This window comes from Megascapheus bottae, chromosome 4 (assembly GCF_031878675.1).
Source record: "Megascapheus bottae isolate mThoBot1 chromosome 4, mThoBot2.hap1, whole genome shotgun sequence".
In the NCBI taxonomy this organism is placed as follows: Eukaryota; Metazoa; Chordata; class Mammalia; order Rodentia; family Geomyidae; genus Megascapheus; species Megascapheus bottae.
The window spans coordinates 40,393,026-40,413,740 of record NC_143512.1 but is presented as its reverse complement, the minus strand read 5'-3'; the positions used below and the strand labels follow the sequence as shown (position 1 = coordinate 40,413,740).

Below are 20,715 nucleotides of genomic sequence, written 5' to 3'. Positions count from 1 at the left end.
ATTTATATTGTTCTCTATTGGAACAGAGTTTTTTTGTATAATTATGCACGCATACTATACTTTTATGTTATTATATTAATATAACCAAGCCAGCTGCCAGTGGCTCAGGCCTATAATTCCTAGCTACTGAGGAGGTTGGGATCTGATGATCACCATTCAAAGCCATCCTGGGCACTAATGTCCTTTTAGCTCCAATTAACCACCAAAAAACTGGAAATGGCGCTGTGGCTCATGGGGTAGAGTGCTAGTCTTAAGCTGAAGAGCTCAGAGACAGCAGCAGGCCCAAAGTTCAAGCCCCACAACCGACAAAAATAAATAAATAACCAAAAACAAATAATGGTGATGAAAAAAAACAGTATTAACAAGAACAATTAGATCCACTGTGAATTAAACCCACTGAAACAAAAGCAGAACACCTTAACATTACACAGTCACTGTAATTAGACCAATAACCTATGAATATAAAAACATCAAAGGCAAAAATACAGTATGATACAAACTGCAAAACTATTTTGGGGTGCTGGGAATTTGGCCTAGTGGTACGGTGCTTGCCTAGCATGCACAAAGACCCAGGTTCCATTCCTTAATACCACATACATAGAAAAAAGCCAGAAGTGGTGCTGAGCCTCAAATGGTAGAGCTCCAGCCTTGACAAAGTCCAAGGACAGTGCTCAAGCCCAGGACTGGCAAAAAAAAAAAAAGAAAAAAGAAAAAAACTGTTTTTGTTAGATGGTATGTATGATTAGGACCTGCATTATTTTATCCCTCTAGTACCAGCACACTTTTAATAACATACTAATTAGTTAAGTTCTACATTATAACTGAAATCTGATAAATATTTTAATATCTATCCAAGTATGGCAGATCAAGCCTGTAATTCTAGCTACTTGGGAGGCAGAGATTGGAAAATCATGTTAAAGGCCAGCCTAGACATAGAAGTTTATAAGACTACATATCTCAACCAATGGCTGAGTGTAGCAGCACAGACCTTTCATTACAGCAATGAAGGGAAGCACAATGCATAAAGTAAGACTCTCAAAAACAACCAGCATAAAAAGGAGCTTAAGTAGTAGCAGCACTAGGCCCTAAGATCAAACTCCAATAGAACCCTCCTCCCCAAAAAATATACCTTTACATTAACAACATTTACTAAAATTCAAGGCTATTAAATTAAGAAATACTTATTGTTGTTAGTACAGTTTGAAAAATAAAAAGTATGATCATAATTTTTTCCATGTAATAACAAAATTCTTAAATATCTTTCTTTGTATGAAATCAAGTCATTCTGTGTTCAAAATGTTTAATTCTATCTCACAGAAAAAATATCTAGAAAGGTTAAACTGATAATAGGTGAGGTTTTTTGATACTTCAATACTTCCTTAACTTTTTAAACAGAATAATCGTGTGTGTGTGTGTGTGTGTGTGTGTACACAGTATGGGGGACTAAACTGCACTGATTCACATGCTAGACAAGCAATCAATCATTTAGCCTATGAATGTAAAATCACCTTCCAATCCTCTATTAAAGAGCAAATAAAATATTATTTACATATTATTTAACATAGTATCAATTTTTTGAAATTAAAAAATAATCTGGTATTTTACCTACCCCAACAATCCGTTTCATAGCCTCCAACTTAGCAGAGTCTTTGTTGCTTTCCAACATTTGTTTTAAGTCTTCATTCCTATTATAAAAGAGAAAAACAAAAATCATATTTGGATTTTAAAGAAGAATAATACTTTCATATGGATTGGAAATAATGAGTGAGAACTTTATTCTTTTTTCTTTTTTGTGTGTGGGTCCTGAAGCTTGAACTAGGCCTGGTCAGTGTCCCTGAGCTCTTCAGCTCAAGGCTACCACCCTACCCTTGAGCCAAGCCCCACTTCCCATTTTCTAGAGGTTAATTGGAGATAAAGAGTCTCAGGTCCTTTTGTGCCTAAGCTGACTTTGAACCTTGATCCTCAGAGCTCAGCCTCCTAAGTAGGTAAGATTGCAGGCATAAGCCACCATTTCTGGTCTGCATTCTTATTTATAACTAAAAGTGCTTTCTTGTTCCATTCTACAAATATTAATTTTTACTTTTAACACTGAAATATCAGTATAAGCACAACATACAGAATTGCTCATCCAAAATTTTCTTACATAATCATTAAAAAGAGAAAAATTCTTGAATAGTACTAAAATGCTCTCTCTCTCTCACACACACACAAACACACACACTCAGACTTCAAAGACCTTTTTTAGAATATAAACAGCCCTGATCACAGGAAAACTGTGTGTCATTCATATCATCCCAGTTTTATCTCTCACTTTTTTTTTTGATGGTCATGGGGCTTGAACTCTGGGCCTGGGTGCTATCCCTGAGCTCTTCAACTCAAGGCTACTGCCCTACCCTTGAGCCATAGCGCCACTTCCCTTTTTCTAGTGATTAATTGGAGATAAGAGGCCATGGTTCTTAAGTGCCAAGGCTGGCTTTGAGTGGCAATCCTCAGATCACAGCCTCCTCAGTAGCTAAGATTACAGGCTTAAGCCACTGCACTCAGCTTATCCCTATCCCTCACTTTCAAAACACAAAAATAAATAAGTAAAATAAAGAGCAAGCCTCTTCCCAATACTCCCTTATTCTATTCTAAGAATAGAAGCAATTTTAACATGTAAATATGAAAAAGTGAACCACGGAAATGAGCAATAAGAAAGAAAACAAGCACAGATTCAAAAACTACTTAGAATCAGAGGGATGGAGGATGAGGGAAATGGGACACTAAGAGGTATTTTTAGCTTAGAGAAGCCAAGTAGATGATGATGCAACCTTTACCCAAGAAGACATTTCTTTCTTTCTTTGCCAAGGCTTTTTGTTATATAAGACATCCCTGAAAAATAGTACAGAGTAAATGTCTACTCAGAAAAGTTACAAAAATTAAAACAGAGAACTGTGCCTCAACAGTTTCTTTTGGTCATGACTACCTTTTTGTCTTGTAAAGTAATCCTCTCCTATAATTTTACCAATTCACCCTTATCCCTCTGAAATTTGTCATTTGTAATCTAATTTTCCTTAAACAAGGTAGAATACTTTAAAATAGAGATATAGCTACAGAGCATTCTTAGGTGACATTAAAAATGCAATCAATAAAATAAAAAGTTAATAAACTGAAGCACATCAAATTTTTTAAATCTTTTGCTCTATGAATCATCCTATTATAAAGGATTATAGGATGACAAAAAATATATGTAAAGCCACGTAAGTTTAATGTAAAGAGAAGTCTTTAAACTCAACAGTTAAAAAAAAATTTAAATAGGAAGTGGTCCTGTGGCTCTAGTGGTAGAGTGCTAGCCTTGAGCTGAAGAGCTCAGGGACAGCTCCCAGACCCAGAGTCCAAACCCCACTACCAAACAAAAGAAGAAAAAAAATTAAGTAGGACAGAAAACAATGCTAAGCAACCCCCTTCTCCCAAAATTTAGATTATCACAAAAACCTCAATATGGCTGTATTTGGAAATAGAGCCCTTAAAGAGATCATTATGGTTAAACGAGGTCCTAAATTTGGGGCTAGAATCCAAGACAAACATTATCTTTATAAAGCACGCAAATGCCCAGAGGAAAAGCCAAATGAGAACAAGATCAGAACACAGCCATCTGCGAGCTAAGGAAAGGGGAAGCAGAAGAAACCAAATTTACTAGGCACCTGGAATTTGGACTTACATCTTCCAGAATTTTTTCTTTTCTTTTCTTTTCTTTTTGTTGCCAGTCCTGGGGCTTGAATTCAAGGCCTGACTGCTGTCCTTGGGTTTCCTCAAGGCTAGCACTCTATCACTTGAGCCACGGCACACTTCTGGCTTTTTCTATGCATGTGGTATCAAGAAATCAAATCTGGGTATTCATGCATGCTAGGCAAGCACTCTACCATCAAGATATGCTCATCATAAGCAGTCATTTTCTATTGTTTAAGACATCCAGTATGTGGTCTTTTCTTATGATACTTCTGGAAAACTAATGCAGATTTTGCTACTAAGAAGTAATTTGCTGTAATGAGTACCTAAAAACACAGAAGTGGTTTTGACACTGAATAATGGGTAGAGGGTATGAGTTTTGAGATGAATGTTAGAATCTTAAGATTGTCTAAGGCAGAATGCTGGTAGAGATACATACATTGATGGTGATTCTATGAGGACTCAGAAGTGCAGAACATATTAGTACAATGTGTAAAAGCAACTAGAATTTTCACACTGATGATAGAAATATAACATCGGTGTGTATAACCACTTTGAAAAATTAGAAATTTCATATAAATGTAAACATACACATGCATGGGACCTAGTCAACCCTCTCCCAAAACAAATAAAAAAATATGGCTTACACAAATAATTATAGTAGATTATTCAAAATACTAAGCAACTTGAAACAATCAATGTTTTTCAGCAAAATATAATTTACTCATACATACTACTCAGCAATGAAAAAGAATTACCTGCTAAATCAATATGCTGAATTCAAGAAGCCAACAAAAAAGGGCATGACTTGATTCATTTATAATTCTAATTGGAAATGACAGAAAGCAAATACGTGGTTAATTAGGGCTCTGGGGGAAGGTAAAGAGGAATGAAACATGAAACAATATATTTCATAAAATTATGTAAATGTTCTCCATCTTAAGAGAACATTCCTCAAAATATGCCTATATTTGAGACATATATTAGGTATCAGACAGGCTCCCATTTTATATACTTTTAAACTAGCTGGGCACCAGTGGCTCAAGCACCAGGAACCCTACTTACTCAGGAGGGTGAAATCTGAGGATAGTGGTTTGAAGCCAGCCCAGGCCAGAAAATCTGTGAGAGTCTTATCTCCAATAAACTACTCAGAAAAGGCCAGAACTGGAGCTGTGGCTCAACTGGTAGAGTGCTAGCCTTGAGTCAAAAGAAGCTCAGGGGACCAGGAGCATAGCTTAGTGGTACAGTGCTTGCCTAGCATGTATTGAAGCCCTGGGTTTGATTCCTCCATACCACATTCACAGAAAAAGCTGGAAGTGGTGCTATAGCTCAAGTGGCAGAGCAGTAGCTTTGAGAGGAAGAAAAAAAATAGTCCAATGACAGTGCCCAGACTCTGAGTTCAAGGACTGGCCAAAAAAAATAAATAAATAAACGAATGAAACTTATTTCAATGCATCAAAGAAGAGAAAGCCTTTTTAATTTACTGTAAGAAAAATGCCAGAAACTCAACTTACAGTATGGCAGTAACATTATCTTTAAAAAAGAATTTAAGGCCAGGAGTTTGGCCTAGTGATAGAGTGCTTGCCTAGCATGCTCAAAGTCCCAGGTTCAATTTCTTGGTGCCACATACATAGAAAAAAGCCAGAAGTGATGCTGAGACTCAAGTGGTAGAGCTCTAGCCTTGAGAAAGTCCAAGGACAGTGCTCAGGCCCTGAGCTCAAGCCCAGGACTGGCAAAAAAAAAAAAAGAATTTAAAATGAAAAGGGGTATAAAATGAGAAGGGGTATAAATGTGTGAGAAGTAAGATAAGTAATGCGCCTACTACCTGGCGAATTTAAGTGTAACCCCTGTATACATTACTCCAGAAAAAAAAAAAGAATTTAAAGAAAAGATACAAAAATTTTGCTGCTATTAACAGAAGAGTTTTCTGAGGAAAGCTATTAGCTGATCAGAAACAAGTTTTTCTGAGATCTTCAAATAATTTCACTTTAAGATTGAGCAAAACCTTGGTTTAAACCCCAATACCACCAAATTAATAATACTTTTTATTTATTTTTGCCAGTCCTGGGCTTGAACTCAGGGCCTGAGCACTGTGTTTGGGCTTGCTCAAGGCCAGAGCTCTACCACTTGAGCCATAGCACCACTTCTGGCTTTTTCTGTGTATATGGTACTGAGGAATCAAACCTGGGTCTTCGTGAATGCTAGGCAAGCACTCTACCACTAGGCCAAACTCCCAGCCCCAATCCTTTCATCAGAGGTAAGGAAAAAATGGAAGTAACTAAACAGGAACCAAATAAAAAGACATTTCTTGGGGCCAGGAATCTGGCCTACTGGTAGAGTGCTTGATCGGGGTTCAATTCCTTAACACCACATACACATAGAAAAAGCCAAAAATGGTGCTGTGACTCAAGTGGTAGAGCTCTAGCCTTGAGAAGGTCCAAGGACAGTGTGTAGGCCCTGAGTTCAAGGCCCAGGACAGACAAAAAAAAAGAATTCTTCAGCTTATTCACTTCTTCTTTTACCCAATAATTTCCCTCCACCAGTGTTATCTGGAGAGACAATGAAGAACAATAATGAAAAATGAAACATCAATTTTTAAGACTCTCCCAACCTCTAACCCCAGACATATTATCATTCATGTCCTAATGGAAATTTTGTTCCTCTTAAACCTCAGTTGCCAGAGTCCCTACCTAACCACTATTAGGTCCCAATCTGTTTTCTCACACCAAAAACAAGAAAACAGGATCCTGATGTGAAAGCCAAAGGTGTTGCTTTTCTTACTGAACAAAAAAGGTAGACTTCAGCAGCAAATACATATAAATGTCTTTTGTGCTAACACAGAGCTAATAACTTTGAAGACCAGAAAAAAAGAAAAATCAGAGGTATGGTTCCAGCATGATGTAACAGCTTTTAATACATCTGTTATCATGACCAGATGAAAATTCTGACATACTTCTTCCAAAAAAAAATTCTTCTTTGTCATCAAAACAGTAAAGATCTGGAGAATTTTATATCATTACACCTATTTTTCCCTCAAAATATATTCGCTTCTATTGAGTCACTTTAAGTCACCCTTCAATATGTGAATTATTAGTTATTACATAAATCTTAGAAAATAAGTTCTGTTAACCAAGATAGTAATTCAAACAACGCTAAACAAACATTTTCATATACACTTTGCTAAAAAAATACTTGCTTCAAATGCACATGTTCACATACATATATTTTTCTATTTACCAAGTTCTTCACTTATCTAGTTACCTGAAGCTTTCTAGTGTTCAGTATTAGAATAGCAACTTTATTTTTACATAAGTGACATCTTGTGGTGTTAAATGGTATAACTTTTCATGTTCAAAATATGCCTAGTTCTAAACACATGTAGAAAAACTAAAGTTAGATCCTTATCTGTTTCCCTGTATCAGAATCAACTCCAAATGGATCAAAGACCTTGAGGTAAAAGCAGATACCCTGAACATTTTACAGGAAGAAATAGGAGACACACTTGGGCTCTTTGGCACATGTCGAAAATTTCTTAATAAATGCCCCAAAAAAAATGCCTGAACCAAAGAAAAGTTGGACAAATGGGATTGCATTAAACTGCAGAGCTTCCGTATGGCAAAGGACAAAGCCAGCAAGATGAACAGAAAGTCCACAGAATGGGAAAAGATCTTCACATGCCACACAACAGACAATGGTCTTATATCTGAAATATACCTAGAGCTCAAGAAAGTAAATCTTCCAAAAAAGAAACCCTCAAAGAAATAACCATCCCATTAAAGGTGAGTTTAAGACTTCAAGAGAGACTTCTCTGAAGAAGAAATAAAAATGGCCTACAGACACATGAAGAAATGTTAGACATCTCTGGCCATAAAAGAAATGCAAATCAAAACAACTTTGAGATTCCATCTCCAGTTAGAATGGCCATTATCAAGAAATCTAATAACAACAAATGCTGATGGGGATGTAGCCACTACTGCACTGTTGGTAGGAGTATAATCTTGAACAACCACTCTGGAAAGCAGTATGGAGGGTCCTCAAAAGACTTAACAGAGCTCCCCTATGACCCAGCAATCCCACTTCTGTGCATCTACCCAAATATCAAGAAACAAGGGCATACTACACTTGCCAGCACAGCTATGTTCATCACAGCATCATTCACTATAGCTAAGATATGGAACCAACCCAGCTACCCTTCAGTAGATAAATGGATCATGAAGATGTGGTATATTTACACCATGGAATTCTATGCTGCCATCAGAAAGAATGACTCTGCCCCATTTGTAAGGAAATGGAAAGACTTGGAAAAAAATCATATTAAGTGAACTAAGCAAGACCCAAAGAAATATAGGCTCCATGGTTTCCCTCATCTGTAAAGACTAGCATATGTTCAGGATCACGATAGCTCAAAAGCTATGTACAGGGACCGGGAGTTTGGCCTAGTGGTTAAAGTGCTTGCCTAGCATGCATGAAGACCCAGGTTCGATTCCTCGGTACCACATACATAGAAAAAAGCTGGAAGTGGTGCTGAGGCTCAAGTGGTAGAGCTCTAGCCTTGAGAAAGTCCAAGGACAGTGCTCAGGCCCTGAGCTCAAGCCCAGGACTGGCAAAAAAAAAAAAAAAAAAAGCTATGTACATATGTCCATATAGAATGAAGCTAAGCAAAATGAACTTCAGTATATGAAAACAAGAGGTTTATCTTTATGGTTGTTGTTCTTAATGTACTATATGAAGCTATTGCTTTTTTCTTCTTTTCCTCTTAAGGTTTATCTCATTTTGTTACTGTATCTGACTTCGGTACATGGTATATACATTTGTGTATTTGAAAATGGGAATGTAAGGGAAAAACAAGATGAATGGGAGGGGGAAGGGGAGAGAAAACGGGAGAAAAACATGGGAAGGGAAAACAATGTTCAAGAAGTAATGTACCCACTACCTGAGAATGTAAACCCCTCTGTACATCACCTCAACAATAAAATTTAAAAATATATATGCCTAGTTTAAATTTCAAAGAACAGAGTTTACAAAACTGACAAGTTAAATTAAATCTTATTACCAGGAAGGTCACTTTAATATAGTATGACAGTAAGGTAGTTATAATCAAAAATGCAAAAATGGGCCAGGAGCTTGGCCTAGTTGTAGAGTGCTTGCCTAGCATGCACAAAGATCCATGCTCAATTCCTCAGTACCACATACATAGAAAAAAGACAGAAGTGGTGCTGTGGCTCAAGTGGTAGAGCTATAGCCTTAAGAAAGCCCAAGTGCTCAGGCCCTGAGTTCAAGACCCAGGACTGGCAAAAAAAACAAAACAAAACAAAAAACTGCAAAAACATCACCAGGTCTATGTATAGGTATTAGAACTTTTACACAGTACAAATTATCTCAATTTTTAAAAGCCTAAAACCCACATCATTAAAACCGTCAACTAATTAGGCACTGCAGGCTCATGCCTATAATCCTAGTTACCTAGGATACTGAGCTCACAATTTGAAGCCAGTCCCAGCAGATAAATCCAAAAGATTCGTATTGCAAACTGAAGGAGGTTATGGTTGGTAAAAAGACAGACTAGAGCAAAAAAGCTAAGCAAGAATATGAGGCCATGAGTTCAAGCTCCAGTAAAACCTTTGCAGTTACTGGTAGTTTATACCTATAATCCTAGTTATTCAGGAGGTTCAGATCCTAAGACAGATCTCCATTCAAAGCCACCTAGGGACAAGGAAGTCCTTGGGTAAGTCCTTTAAACTCTTCTCTCCAATTAACCACCTAAGAAGCTAGACCTGATACTGTGGTTCAGATGGCAGAGCATGAGCCTCAAGTAAAAAAGGTAAGGGACAAGATCTGAATTCAAGTCCCAAGTACCATCATGAATAAAGCATCTATGAATAGCTAGTATAGTTTGATTATTGCTTTTTGTTTGTTTATTGAGACATGTTCTTCCTATATAGCTCAGGTTGATTTCAAATTCAAGATCCTCTTGCTTTAGCCTCCTATATGTATACACTACCAGGCCCAGGTTATTTTTTTTTATTTTAATTTATTTTAATTGTGAAGGTGATGTACAAAAGGGTTACAGTTACATAAGTCAGGTAATGAGGGCATCGCTTTTTGAACAGTGTCACCTCTTCCCTCTTTTCCCTCCCATACCCCCTCCCCCACAAGTCTTGAAGTTCATTTTCAACGTAGTGTCTGTATTTGTTCACCCTTTGTCCCACCATTTCTGTGCTCTCCTTTTAACTGGCATAAAAAGTACAAAATTTGTGGGTTACCATGTGTTATTTTTGGCTTTTGGTTTTTTATTGGGGGGGGGAGGTCAGGGGGACTGAACTTGGCCCGAGCACTGTTCCTGAGCTCTACAGCTCAAGTCTACCGCCCTAACCCTGGGCCTGGTGGTGTCCCTGAGCTCCCTGGCCCAAGACTACCACCCTACCCTTGAGCCAAGTCCCACTTCCCATTTAATAGAGGTTAATCAGAGATAAGAGACTCAGATCCTTTTATGCCTAAGCTGACTTTGAACCTTGATCCTCAGAGCTCAGCCTCCTGAGTGTCTAGGATTACAGGCATGAGCAACCAAGTCCGGCTTCCATGTAATGTTTTGATACATATATATATTGTGCACTGGTTAGCTGGTTAGTTAATTTGTTTGATTTGATTTATTTGTGACATGGGATATTGAACGTAGGGCCTTACAGCAAGTGCTATATACCTTCTGAACCATGTGTTCAGATCCTTTTAGTTTTGGATACTGTTTTAGGAAGAGGATCTGATCAACATTTCTGCAGGCTGAAATGAACCTATTATCTTCCTCCCTCCACTACTTAGATAGCTGACATAAGTCATCACTCCTGGTTTCACTGTGTGCAATTCAAATGAGAATAAGCATATCTATTTCCCCAAACTTTAATCATTTGTATGTGGTGAGAACTTTCAAGATTCTCTCTTTATCTTTGTTGAAATATGAAGTCTACTACTATTACGTAGTTGCCCTATTCAAGTGGCCTTCTTTTTCCTCAAGTTAATAAGACATGTGTACCACAGCAAGCAGCACCTGAAATACAAATCTAAAAGTGATGGAACTATATGATGCATGAAAACCTTTGAAAATGGAAGTCTCACCTTTGTACAGAAAAAGAGAGTATCTCCTTATGCTTTAAGAACCACTTAACTGCTAGGTGCCAGTAGCTCACACCTGTAATCCTAGCTACTCAGGAGGCTGAGATCTGAGAATCATGGTTCAAAACCAGCCCAGGCACAAAAGTCTATGAGACTCTTATCTACAATTAACCACCAGAAAACCAGAAATGATGCTGTGGCTCAAAGTGATAGAGTACTAAGCCCTGAGCTAAAGAGCTCAGCACCCAGGCTCAGAGTTCAAGCCCCACAACTGACCAAAAAAAAAAAAGAGAGAGAGAAAGAACCATTCAACTGAAAGATGCTAATACTCCACATGGTGCGGTATAAACATGAGTGGATATAAAAGAAAAAGATGGAAATTAGTCAAAATTCACCTTTCTGTATGCTATGTCGTTAAAGGTATTGGTCTTCAAAATAAGCTTATGTAAACAACGGTTGGTTAGGTGCACAGATGATGGTCAATGCACTCACTTAGTGAGTACAGAAGTGAAGTCCAATCAGTCTCCACAGGGTGCTGACAGGCAAAATTCAGACTTTACCAGTCTCAGCCTCCATTTGGCTGAGCCTCATCACCATCCCAACCCTCCTAAGATGACTGGATCCTTATAGTGTGCTCCACAGGATGAGCAGAACTGATGTTACAGGGAATGTTCCTTAGAAATGCAGAGTCCCTGGCCCCACCGGACTCTCTCTGCTCAGAGGCTGCATGTGAACACACAGACTAGGTAATGCCATGTACACTCAGGTTGAAGAAACCTTGACTGAAGTCTGGGGAGCACTAATGTAAGACTCTATCTCTTCACAATCTCTTCACAATCTGAGGCCTTCCTCATGTTCTTTACTCAAGTACAAAAGTTTTAAAAAGTTAACCTTGGGAAGTGGTGCTGTGCTAAGCAGTAGAGCCCTAGCCTTGAGCAGAAGAGTTCAGGGGCAGCCCCCAGGCCCAGAGTGCAAGCCCCACAACTGCCGCCTTCCCCCTCTCCCCCTGCCAAAAGAAAGTTAACTTTAAGTGTTTTTAGTCCTCTAGTCAACCAGTCCTCTTTTAAAGGAGGCATCAGAAAGTACCCAAGTAAATTTGAACATATACTCCTCCTACTATTCTTACAATTAAAACGTCTATGTTACAGTCACTTCCTCAACCCTTAGTAATCTTTTATCCCTCACTCCTCTATTAAAACCCTCATAGAAGACAACAAATGCTCTCCTAACTTAAAAGTCCAATACAAAATCTTGGAAATATGTTTAGCTTATTTTTTACACAAATACAATTGATGCCTGTACCAGTGGTTCAAGCTTGTAATCTTAGCTATTCAGGAGGCTAAGATATGAGGGTCACAGTTCAAAGCCAGCTGGGGCACAAAAGTCCATGATACTCTTATCTCCAATTAACCACAAGAAAACCAGACGTGGTACTGTGGCTCAAAGTGGTAGAGCACTAGCCTTGAGCCGAAGAGATCAGGAACAACACCCAAGCCCAGAGATTAAACCCCCACAATTAACTACCCTCCCCCTCAAAAAATACAATTACTTTTTTCCCATCTTGAATTCCTTTATTTTCAGCTGATTCTCTATTTGCATTTGATACAGCAATGAAGAAAGGTAAGGAAAAAACACTGCCCTCCAAGATTTATTCTAATAAATAAAAGAAACCACAAAGCTTTAAGTCATAAGGAAATATGAGAAGAAAATAGAACAAAAGGAGAGAATGAAGAAAGGAAAGGAAGAAGCCAATTAACTAGGGTAATCAGAGGACTAAAAAAGGAGCATCTGAACAAGGACTTACAAGTGGGAAAGTTAGTCTTGAAGATATAATAGATGTGGTGCTGAACAGAGAAACAGCAGTACAGGTTAAGAGAATACAGGAAGTAAACAATAGTAGAAGCTTTGGTATTTATTCAGAATTTTAAACCATTATAAATAGAGTACTCTTATTTAACAGGACCATTATGGCTGCTATGTTCAGAATATAGTCCAGGGCCTTCTATAACTGACTGAAACTTCCTTGTAACAAAGTAAGCTCCTTATATAAATACATACACACCCATATGAAAATGGCAGCTTTTGAAGGCACTGGAAGTAAGACAGATAGAGGTAGAATGAAGAATGAATAGAAGTACACAAAGTGAGCTCTTCCTTCACACCTGCTGTATCCCAAGTACATTTCCCAAACAGGCATTTTGGAGATTAAAACCCAAGAGGTTTTTATTTTAAATGACTGAGAAGACAGATGTTGAAGTTCAGAGCGGCCAGAGTGACTAGAACTTGAAGGACAAACCAGAAAGGATGGAATCAATCAAGAGGTATACAAAAACCTATCCACAGATTCCCTACAAATAATCAGCTCCATTTCACAAGGCAGTATTGCAAAAATCCAGCAGGAAACAATAGCTGGAAAGTTAGCTATCTGAGTAGATATTTCAGCAACCATGCACGGCTGTGAAGAGAAGCTACAAGTCTCTCCTAAGTAGGGTCCTTAGTAAAATCATCATCTTCAAGCATATAGAAGACATACACAGTGAAGAATGATATTCTAAGAATATAAGAAAAACTGAAATGAGAAAGACTGCAAATGCCTAAAGTTGAACTTCTGCAAGATGCAAGCGATCTGCTTAAACTATTTATCTGTCCACCAAAAAAAAAAACAAAAAACAAAAAACACAACCCTCTTTGAAAGAATTTATCATCTAGAAAATCATCCTAAATACCCAGTACCTGATCAAAACTTAAAAGAGTAGGAATGGAAGGTACAGAACTCAAGGGGAAAAGGATGAAAAAGTGCAGCAGTGTGGCTCACTGGACTGGGATGAAAGTGGGTGAAGACAGGAAGGAGTGACTAGGCGGAGAATGAGGGAACAGAAGACACTGTAGGAAAGGAAATGTACGCCTTACATGATTAAGGGTAATTGTAATTCCTCTGTATATCACTTTTATAATAACAATAAAGTAACTTTTTAAAAAAGTACGAGTCATGAAAGGAGGAAGAGAAGGAAATAGAGCATGAGGAGGAAACAAAAATGAAAGTGAGAGGGCTGGGAGTTTGGCCTAGTGATAGAGTGCTTGCCTAGCATGAACAAAGGCCAGGGTTCGATTCCTTGGTACCACATACATAGAAAAAAGAAGTGGTGCTGTGGCTCAAGTGGTAAAACTCTAGCCTTGAGAAAACCCAAGGACGGTCTCAGGCCCTGAACCCAAAGCCAGGACTGGCAAAAAAAAAAAGAAAATGAAGGAGAAAAGAAAAAGAGAGAAAGGTCAAACACACATACACACACACACACCCATCCATGGCAGATTCAAGGATAGTTACCAGATACAGATTTTTAAATAGTGACAGATGATCAAGAAAATGCTGGAAAAGATGGACAAAATAGATGAAACATCAAACAGCAACAATTAGATAATCAAACATTCCGAAATGTAAAAATACAGGTCAGGAACTCGTAGCTCATGCTTGTAATCCTAGCAACTCAGGAGGCTAAAACCTGAGGATCACAGTTCAAAACCAGCAAGAAAAAGGAAAGAAGAAAGGAAGGGGGGGAGGGAGGGGGGAAGAGGAGGGAGGGGGAAAGGGAGAGGGACAGAGAGGAGAGAGGGAGAGGGAGGGGGAGAGGGACATAGAGGAGAGGAGGAGGGAGAGAGAGAGGGGGGAGAGGGAGAGGGAGCGCCAGGGAGAGGGAGAGAGAGGGAGGAGAGAGAGGGAGAGGGAAAGAGAGAGAGAGAGGGAGAGGGAAAGAGAGAGAGAGAGGGAGAGGAGAGAGAGAGAGAGAGAGAGAGAGAGAGAGAGAGAGAGAGAGAGAGAGAGAGAGAGAGAATCTGAAATTAAGAACCCACCAGAACTCTGAATAAGAGGTCCAAGTAGAAAAATGTTTGCCTAGCAAAAGTGAGGCAAACTGAGGCCCTGAATTTAATCCCCAATATCACAAAAAATAAAAATGAAAGACCCAGTTCATTAAGTTTAATAGGAACACAGGACAAGAGAAAAATCTATAAACTGAAGCACAGAGGAGCTGTGGTTAAAAATAATGCGATGCTAGACTTCAGCAAAAGAGCTTAGGGATAGCACCCAGGCCCTGAGTTCAAGCCCCACAACCAACAAAAGGAAAGAATGGAATACACAACAAAGTATCAAAGTCATGTGGGATATAGTTCAAATATCTAAATATACTTCAAATTAAGAATATCAATAAGGAAAGAGAAAAAGAATGCAATAAAGGCAATATATGATTATGTTAATAACTCTATGAATGTTAGCAAATTTTAGTTAAAAAAAGGAAAAACACAAAGAAACTTAAACAGAGCATAGAAAAACTAACAATAAGTATCTTTCAATTAATCAGAAAATAAAACATAACCTTAAGATGGGTAAATAAACCATTCCTAAAGTGGTAAATGATAAATATCTTACACTTTACCAGCCATGGCATTTCTAACCTAACTACTCACCTCTGCCAAATATCGTGAAATCAAGTAGGCATAGACAATACATGAACAGATGGACAATGTGGTTATTTCCTAATAAATACCCAGTTTGCTGATCCTAGCCTTAAAAAGATCAACAATAACATTGACAGGTATTATAGAGACCAGAGGATAATGGAATAATATGTTTAGAAGACAAAGAGGGAAAATGTAGAATTTTAAGCTAATTAAAAATATCTTTTGGGGCTGGGAGTTTGGTCTAGTGGTAGAATGCTTGCCTAGGATGCACAACAACCCGGGTTTGATTCATCAGTACCACATATATAGAAAAGCTGAAAGTGGTGCTGTGGCTCAAGTGAAAATGGAAAGACTTGGAAAAAAGTATACTAAGCAAAGCAAGCCAGACCCAAAGAAAAAGGCTGCATGGTTTCCCTCATTTGTAGTAATTAGAATGTGTCTATAAATCTACAAGTAAACACAATGGATAGTAAAGGACAAAAATGTTACACTTGAACATGATAAACAAGACTCTAAACATTCACACAATGAAACAAAAAAACGGATATTCTTAGGAGAAATTACCAAGGCTCAATAGCTATGTGTATATAACCATATAAAATGATGTTTACCTAAATGAACTCCAAGAAATAGAAACAAGAAGTTTTTTGTTATTTTCTTTTGTTTTGCTTTTTCCCTCCTTCGTTGCTGTTTTTTATTTCAATTCCTTTTGTCTTATATGTAAATTTATGTTTGGGGGAAGGTAAGTAGAGCACAGAAATGATGGGCCAGACCGGTCTACGATCCTACTATTGCTTCCTGGAGTCACTGGGGATGTTAAGTGAGCACCAGTGTCCAGCTATTATGCTTCCCCTATATCTGGGAAAACAGGCAAAGACCAACACCCAATCACAGAATAAGAGAGAGTCTCAAACTTTTTTTTTTGCCCAGTCTGGCCTCAAACCAGAACTCCCCCATCTCTGCTCCTAAGTAGCTGTGATTAAAGGCTTGAGCCACCACACCCAGCAAAAATCGACTACTTTTTTTAAGTCCATTACAAAGAAGTAGGCATTGGCAAAGTAAGAAATTAAACCAGACTTGTGTTTTGAAATGCAGCACTCTTCCCACTTACAACTGAGCTGTCAATTTCTGCTTTAAGACTGAGAATGTTAAAAAATACTTTAAAGAATTGTAAAGTTGGGCTGTGAGTTTGGCCTAGTGGTAGAGTGCTTGCCTAGCATGCACGAAGACCAGGGTTCGATTTCTCAGGACCACATACACAGAAAAAAGCCGGAAGTGGTTGCTGAGGCTCAAGTGGTAGAGCTCTAGCCTTGACAAAGTCCAAGGACAGTGCTCAGGCCCTGAGTTCAAGCCAAGGACTAGCCAAAAAAAAAAAAATTGTAAAGTAATACCTATACCTATACCCAGTATCAATGTACATGTTACCTCACTTCTGCCCTAATTTACAATCACCGTAAGAAAAATTATGGAAGGTTTTTTAAGCTCAAATTTTTTATGTAAAGAAAACTGATCACTGCAACTACAGTAAAAAAAGATTGCAATTGCTCTCAATGGTAGTCTAAAACATCTGTGATACACTCCTGCACAAGTCAAAATAAATTCTATTTTCACTGACATTACTTTGACTGTATTTAGTTAGCATTATCTCATGTAGATTCATCAGCTCAAAATTAATTAGTAACACAGAATAGTGAATTCCGTCCAAACAATTCATCTTTGTTGGCTCAAATGCCTCAATGCCACTGGCAAACCACCATAATAATGGGCATGGTGCCGCTGTAACAGATGGGCATAAACACAGACATGCCAAAGAGTTAGTCTGTGCATCAAGCTTGAATATTAGTATTAGATCTTCCTCCAAGAAATTCATAAACTAGAGTAAATATAAGTTTCTATAACTATGCTACTAAGATATGCCAACTGAAAGCTAAATTGATTTTTAAACTTTTTCTTAAAAATCAAAACAACTTTCCAAGCCCACAGAGGTATGTTTGGATGATGAGTTTGGATCAGCTTTCTGTGTGGGGAACTGAGGAAACCAATGTGCAATCTCTACCTTAGATAAGCTCTGTCTCAGAAGGACTTGAAAAATCTAAGAATTAATTCACTTTCTGAACAGTTACATGGCAATGCTGCAAGCTGAAAAAGTTCTAGGTTTGTTGGACAAAAATATGAATATACTTAACATTATTGGACTATAAACTTCAAAATGGTCAAGGAAGTAAATTCAATGTTATGTTTTTACTACAGTTTTTTTGAGTCACATCCCATCAAGTTTCCTGACAAAAGCCAAAAAGGATCCTACAAATTCCTACTTGATAGGAATACAATCTGAAAGTGCAAAACACTAATGTTCATAACTTTTGTCGTCTGCTGAAAAATAATTCCTATCTATAATCTTACTGTTAAAACACTTCCATATGTAGTTTTGAAATATAAAACATACCCTCCTATTGACATATAAAAGTATTTTTTGCTGTGAATGTTTAAAATTTTAAACTGTTATAAATTACAAAGAATGGTGTCATAAGAATAAAGTTATCTGCAGTCAATATCACCCAATATCATGTTATTAGAGAGTATCTGATTTCCAGACATTTGGTTAAAATATTGCCTTTTAAAAAGTTAAAAAAATAAATTAAAAAAAAAATTTTAAGTTTTAAGTTTTGGGCCAGGAGTTTGGTAGAGTGCTTGCCTAGCATGCATGAAGACCTGGGTTTGATTCCTCGGTACCACATACATAGAAAAAAGCCAGAAGTGGTGCTGAGGCTCAAGTGGTAGAGCTCTAGCCTTGAGAATGTCCAAGGACAGTGCTTAGGCCCTGAACTCAAGCCCAGGACTGGCAAAAAAAAAAAAAAAAAAAAGTTTTAAGTTTCCCCCAATCTTGAGAAAATCAATCCATTATAATTGTTGACAAACAGATATCTGCAGACAAACTATATTATTTACTTTTAACTAGAACTAATGTTTCTACAAAAATGTAATATTAAAAAATGAATTGCTCATTTTGATTTTTTTCTGTGTGTGTACTGGTCCTGGGGTTTGAACTCAAAGCCTAGACATGTCCTTGAGCTTCCTTTGCTCAAAGCTAGCACTCTACTACTTGAGCTACAGCTCCACTTACAGCTTTTGTTTTCTTTTCTTTTCTTTTTTTTTTTTTTTTTTTGCTGTTTATTGAAGATAAGAGTCTGGTGGACTTTTCTGAACAAACTGGCTTCAAACTGATGTCCTCAGACCCCAGCCTCCTGAATAGCTAGGAATACAGGCACGAGCCACTAGCACTCAGCTCATTTTTGACCTTCTAAATGACATAAAAGGTGACCTCAAATATTCAGAACCTTTCCTAGAATTTTGGATTTCAAGGACTAGTAAAATTTCAACAAAAATTCTAGCTAGAGCTGAGTCCAAAAATAAATATATTCACTGCCTGCTTATATAACTAACCCCTCTGTATATCACCTTTATAATAACAATAATTTTTTAAATTCTAGCTAACATGGGATGCCCCCCTTTTTCTTTTTTCTTTTTTAATTTTATTGATGGGGTGATGTACAGAGGGGTTACAGTTACATTCATCAGGTAGTGGGTCCATTACTTCTTCAACATTATTACCCTTTCCCAGGTTTTGCTCCCACTTTACCTCCCCCCACCTTCTCCCAATCAAATATTTACCTTTCCCATTTTCAAATGTTTCTTTGGGTCTGGCTTACTTCACTTAATATGATTTCTTCCAAGTCTTTCCATTTCCTTACAAATGGGGCAATGTCATTCTTTCTGATGGCAGCATATACAATGTGCATATACACCACATGTTCTTGATCCATTCATCTACTGAGTGCCCCCTTTTTTCTTTGGCAAATAAAAATATAACAAAACTGCCCTCTTTCAACATCTCTTTTCATAAGTAAAAGCAAGAAAGATGTTTACATTCCTTTAATTATTAATACAGTAGCCATTACATTCCTTTGTGACTAGACTAACATTTTGGACAAATATATTTAGATACTTTGTGAGAATTTTTCCCCCAAATATACTTACAATTCAGAACTACACCAACAACCAAAATATGTCCTCCTTCCTGAGGCCCTCTTCACACTTTCCCATATCAGCCAAGAGCCTTAATATCCTTCCAGTTAGGCTTAAAACGTTGATTCATAATCATTCCTTCATGAAACCTACTGCATAACTAAGATGTCAATCTCTCTCCCTCTCTCTCTCCCTCTCACAGACTTTTTGTGCATGGTTGGGCTTTGAGCCACGATCCTCAGATCTCACTCTCCTAAGTAGCTAGGATTACAGGTGTGAGCCACTGGTGCCAGGCCTAAATCCTTCTTTCCTCTTCATATCCACTTAAACCAACAGAGTACAAACCATTATCATATTATTCAGACTTCTTTAACAATGTACTTTATGGTTCTATCTCTAATTTCTCAATCTATTCTCCATACTAGAATAGTATTTCCCAAAACAACACTACAATACTCATCTGTAATTAATTTCTGCTCTTAGAATAAAAGATAAAGTCCAATTTCCTTCACACAATAGCCAAGTACCTCTCAAATCTCATTTTCCACTGGTACCCCCTATATGGGTTCACTCATTGTCACAAAATATTTTACCTTCCACCATTTTTCCCTAAGGAGAATAACCTTTATCCTTTCCGGATCCTATGTCAGACCTAAATCAAAGTCACAGACAGCTCTAGTTCTCAGTGACTGTTCCTCTTGTTAAAAGCCATTTGAGCCGAGCGGTGACGCCTGTAATCCTAGCTACTCGGGAAGCTGAGATCTGAGGATCAAGGTACAAAGCCAGTCTGGGCACAAAAGGACCGGAGACTCTTATCTCCAATTAACCCCGAAAAATGAGAAGTAGGGCTTTGGCTCAAGGGTAGGATGGTAGCCTTGAGCTGAAGAGTTCAGGGACAATGCCCGAGCCCAGTTCAGGCTCCAGGACCCACCCCCTAAAAAAGGCATTTGACACTACTTAATATGTTTTATATTAGTGTTTTGATATCTCAAAAGATAAAGTATATGAAAGTGTTTTACAAACTAAATACTTTTTAAATAAATGTAAAAGCCCTGAAATTCCAAAGTATGAGGGAATGATTTCAGATATGGGGCAATACATACCTCGGATCATACTGATGATTAATAAAAAAAATTAAGTATGTAGGCATGAAATCCACAGAAGGCATGACCCATAAAAAAGTGAACCAGAGAGTATTTGCATGGAAGATTAGGATATGATGTTTGGTGAGGTGAAGAAGCCACCAACATAAAGACATTCAGAGATAATGTAATTATAATAGACCCAAATCCAAAAATGGTTTCTGATTAAATAACTGGGTCCAAGCATATCACTAGTAAACAGCAGAATGCATACTGCAACTAATTAAATCAATAGAGGCCTGGTTATGTGAAGCCTGGAGAACTTTAATGCATAAGG

At 37.8% G+C, this 20,715-nt stretch overlaps 1 protein-coding gene across 1 annotated transcript in view; it reads right to left on the bottom strand.

Moving 5' to 3' along the window:
* Ap3b1 (adaptor related protein complex 3 subunit beta 1) overlaps window positions 1-20,715 on the bottom strand; it is a 203,345-nt gene that overhangs the window by 166,916 nt on the left and 15,714 nt on the right. Inside the window, exon 2 of the mRNA XM_090331736.1 lies at window positions 1,610-1,685. Within this exon, the coding sequence (XP_090187862.1) occupies window positions 1,610-1,685 (76 nt within the window). The remainder of the gene's footprint in view (window positions 1-1,609; window positions 1,686-20,715) is intronic.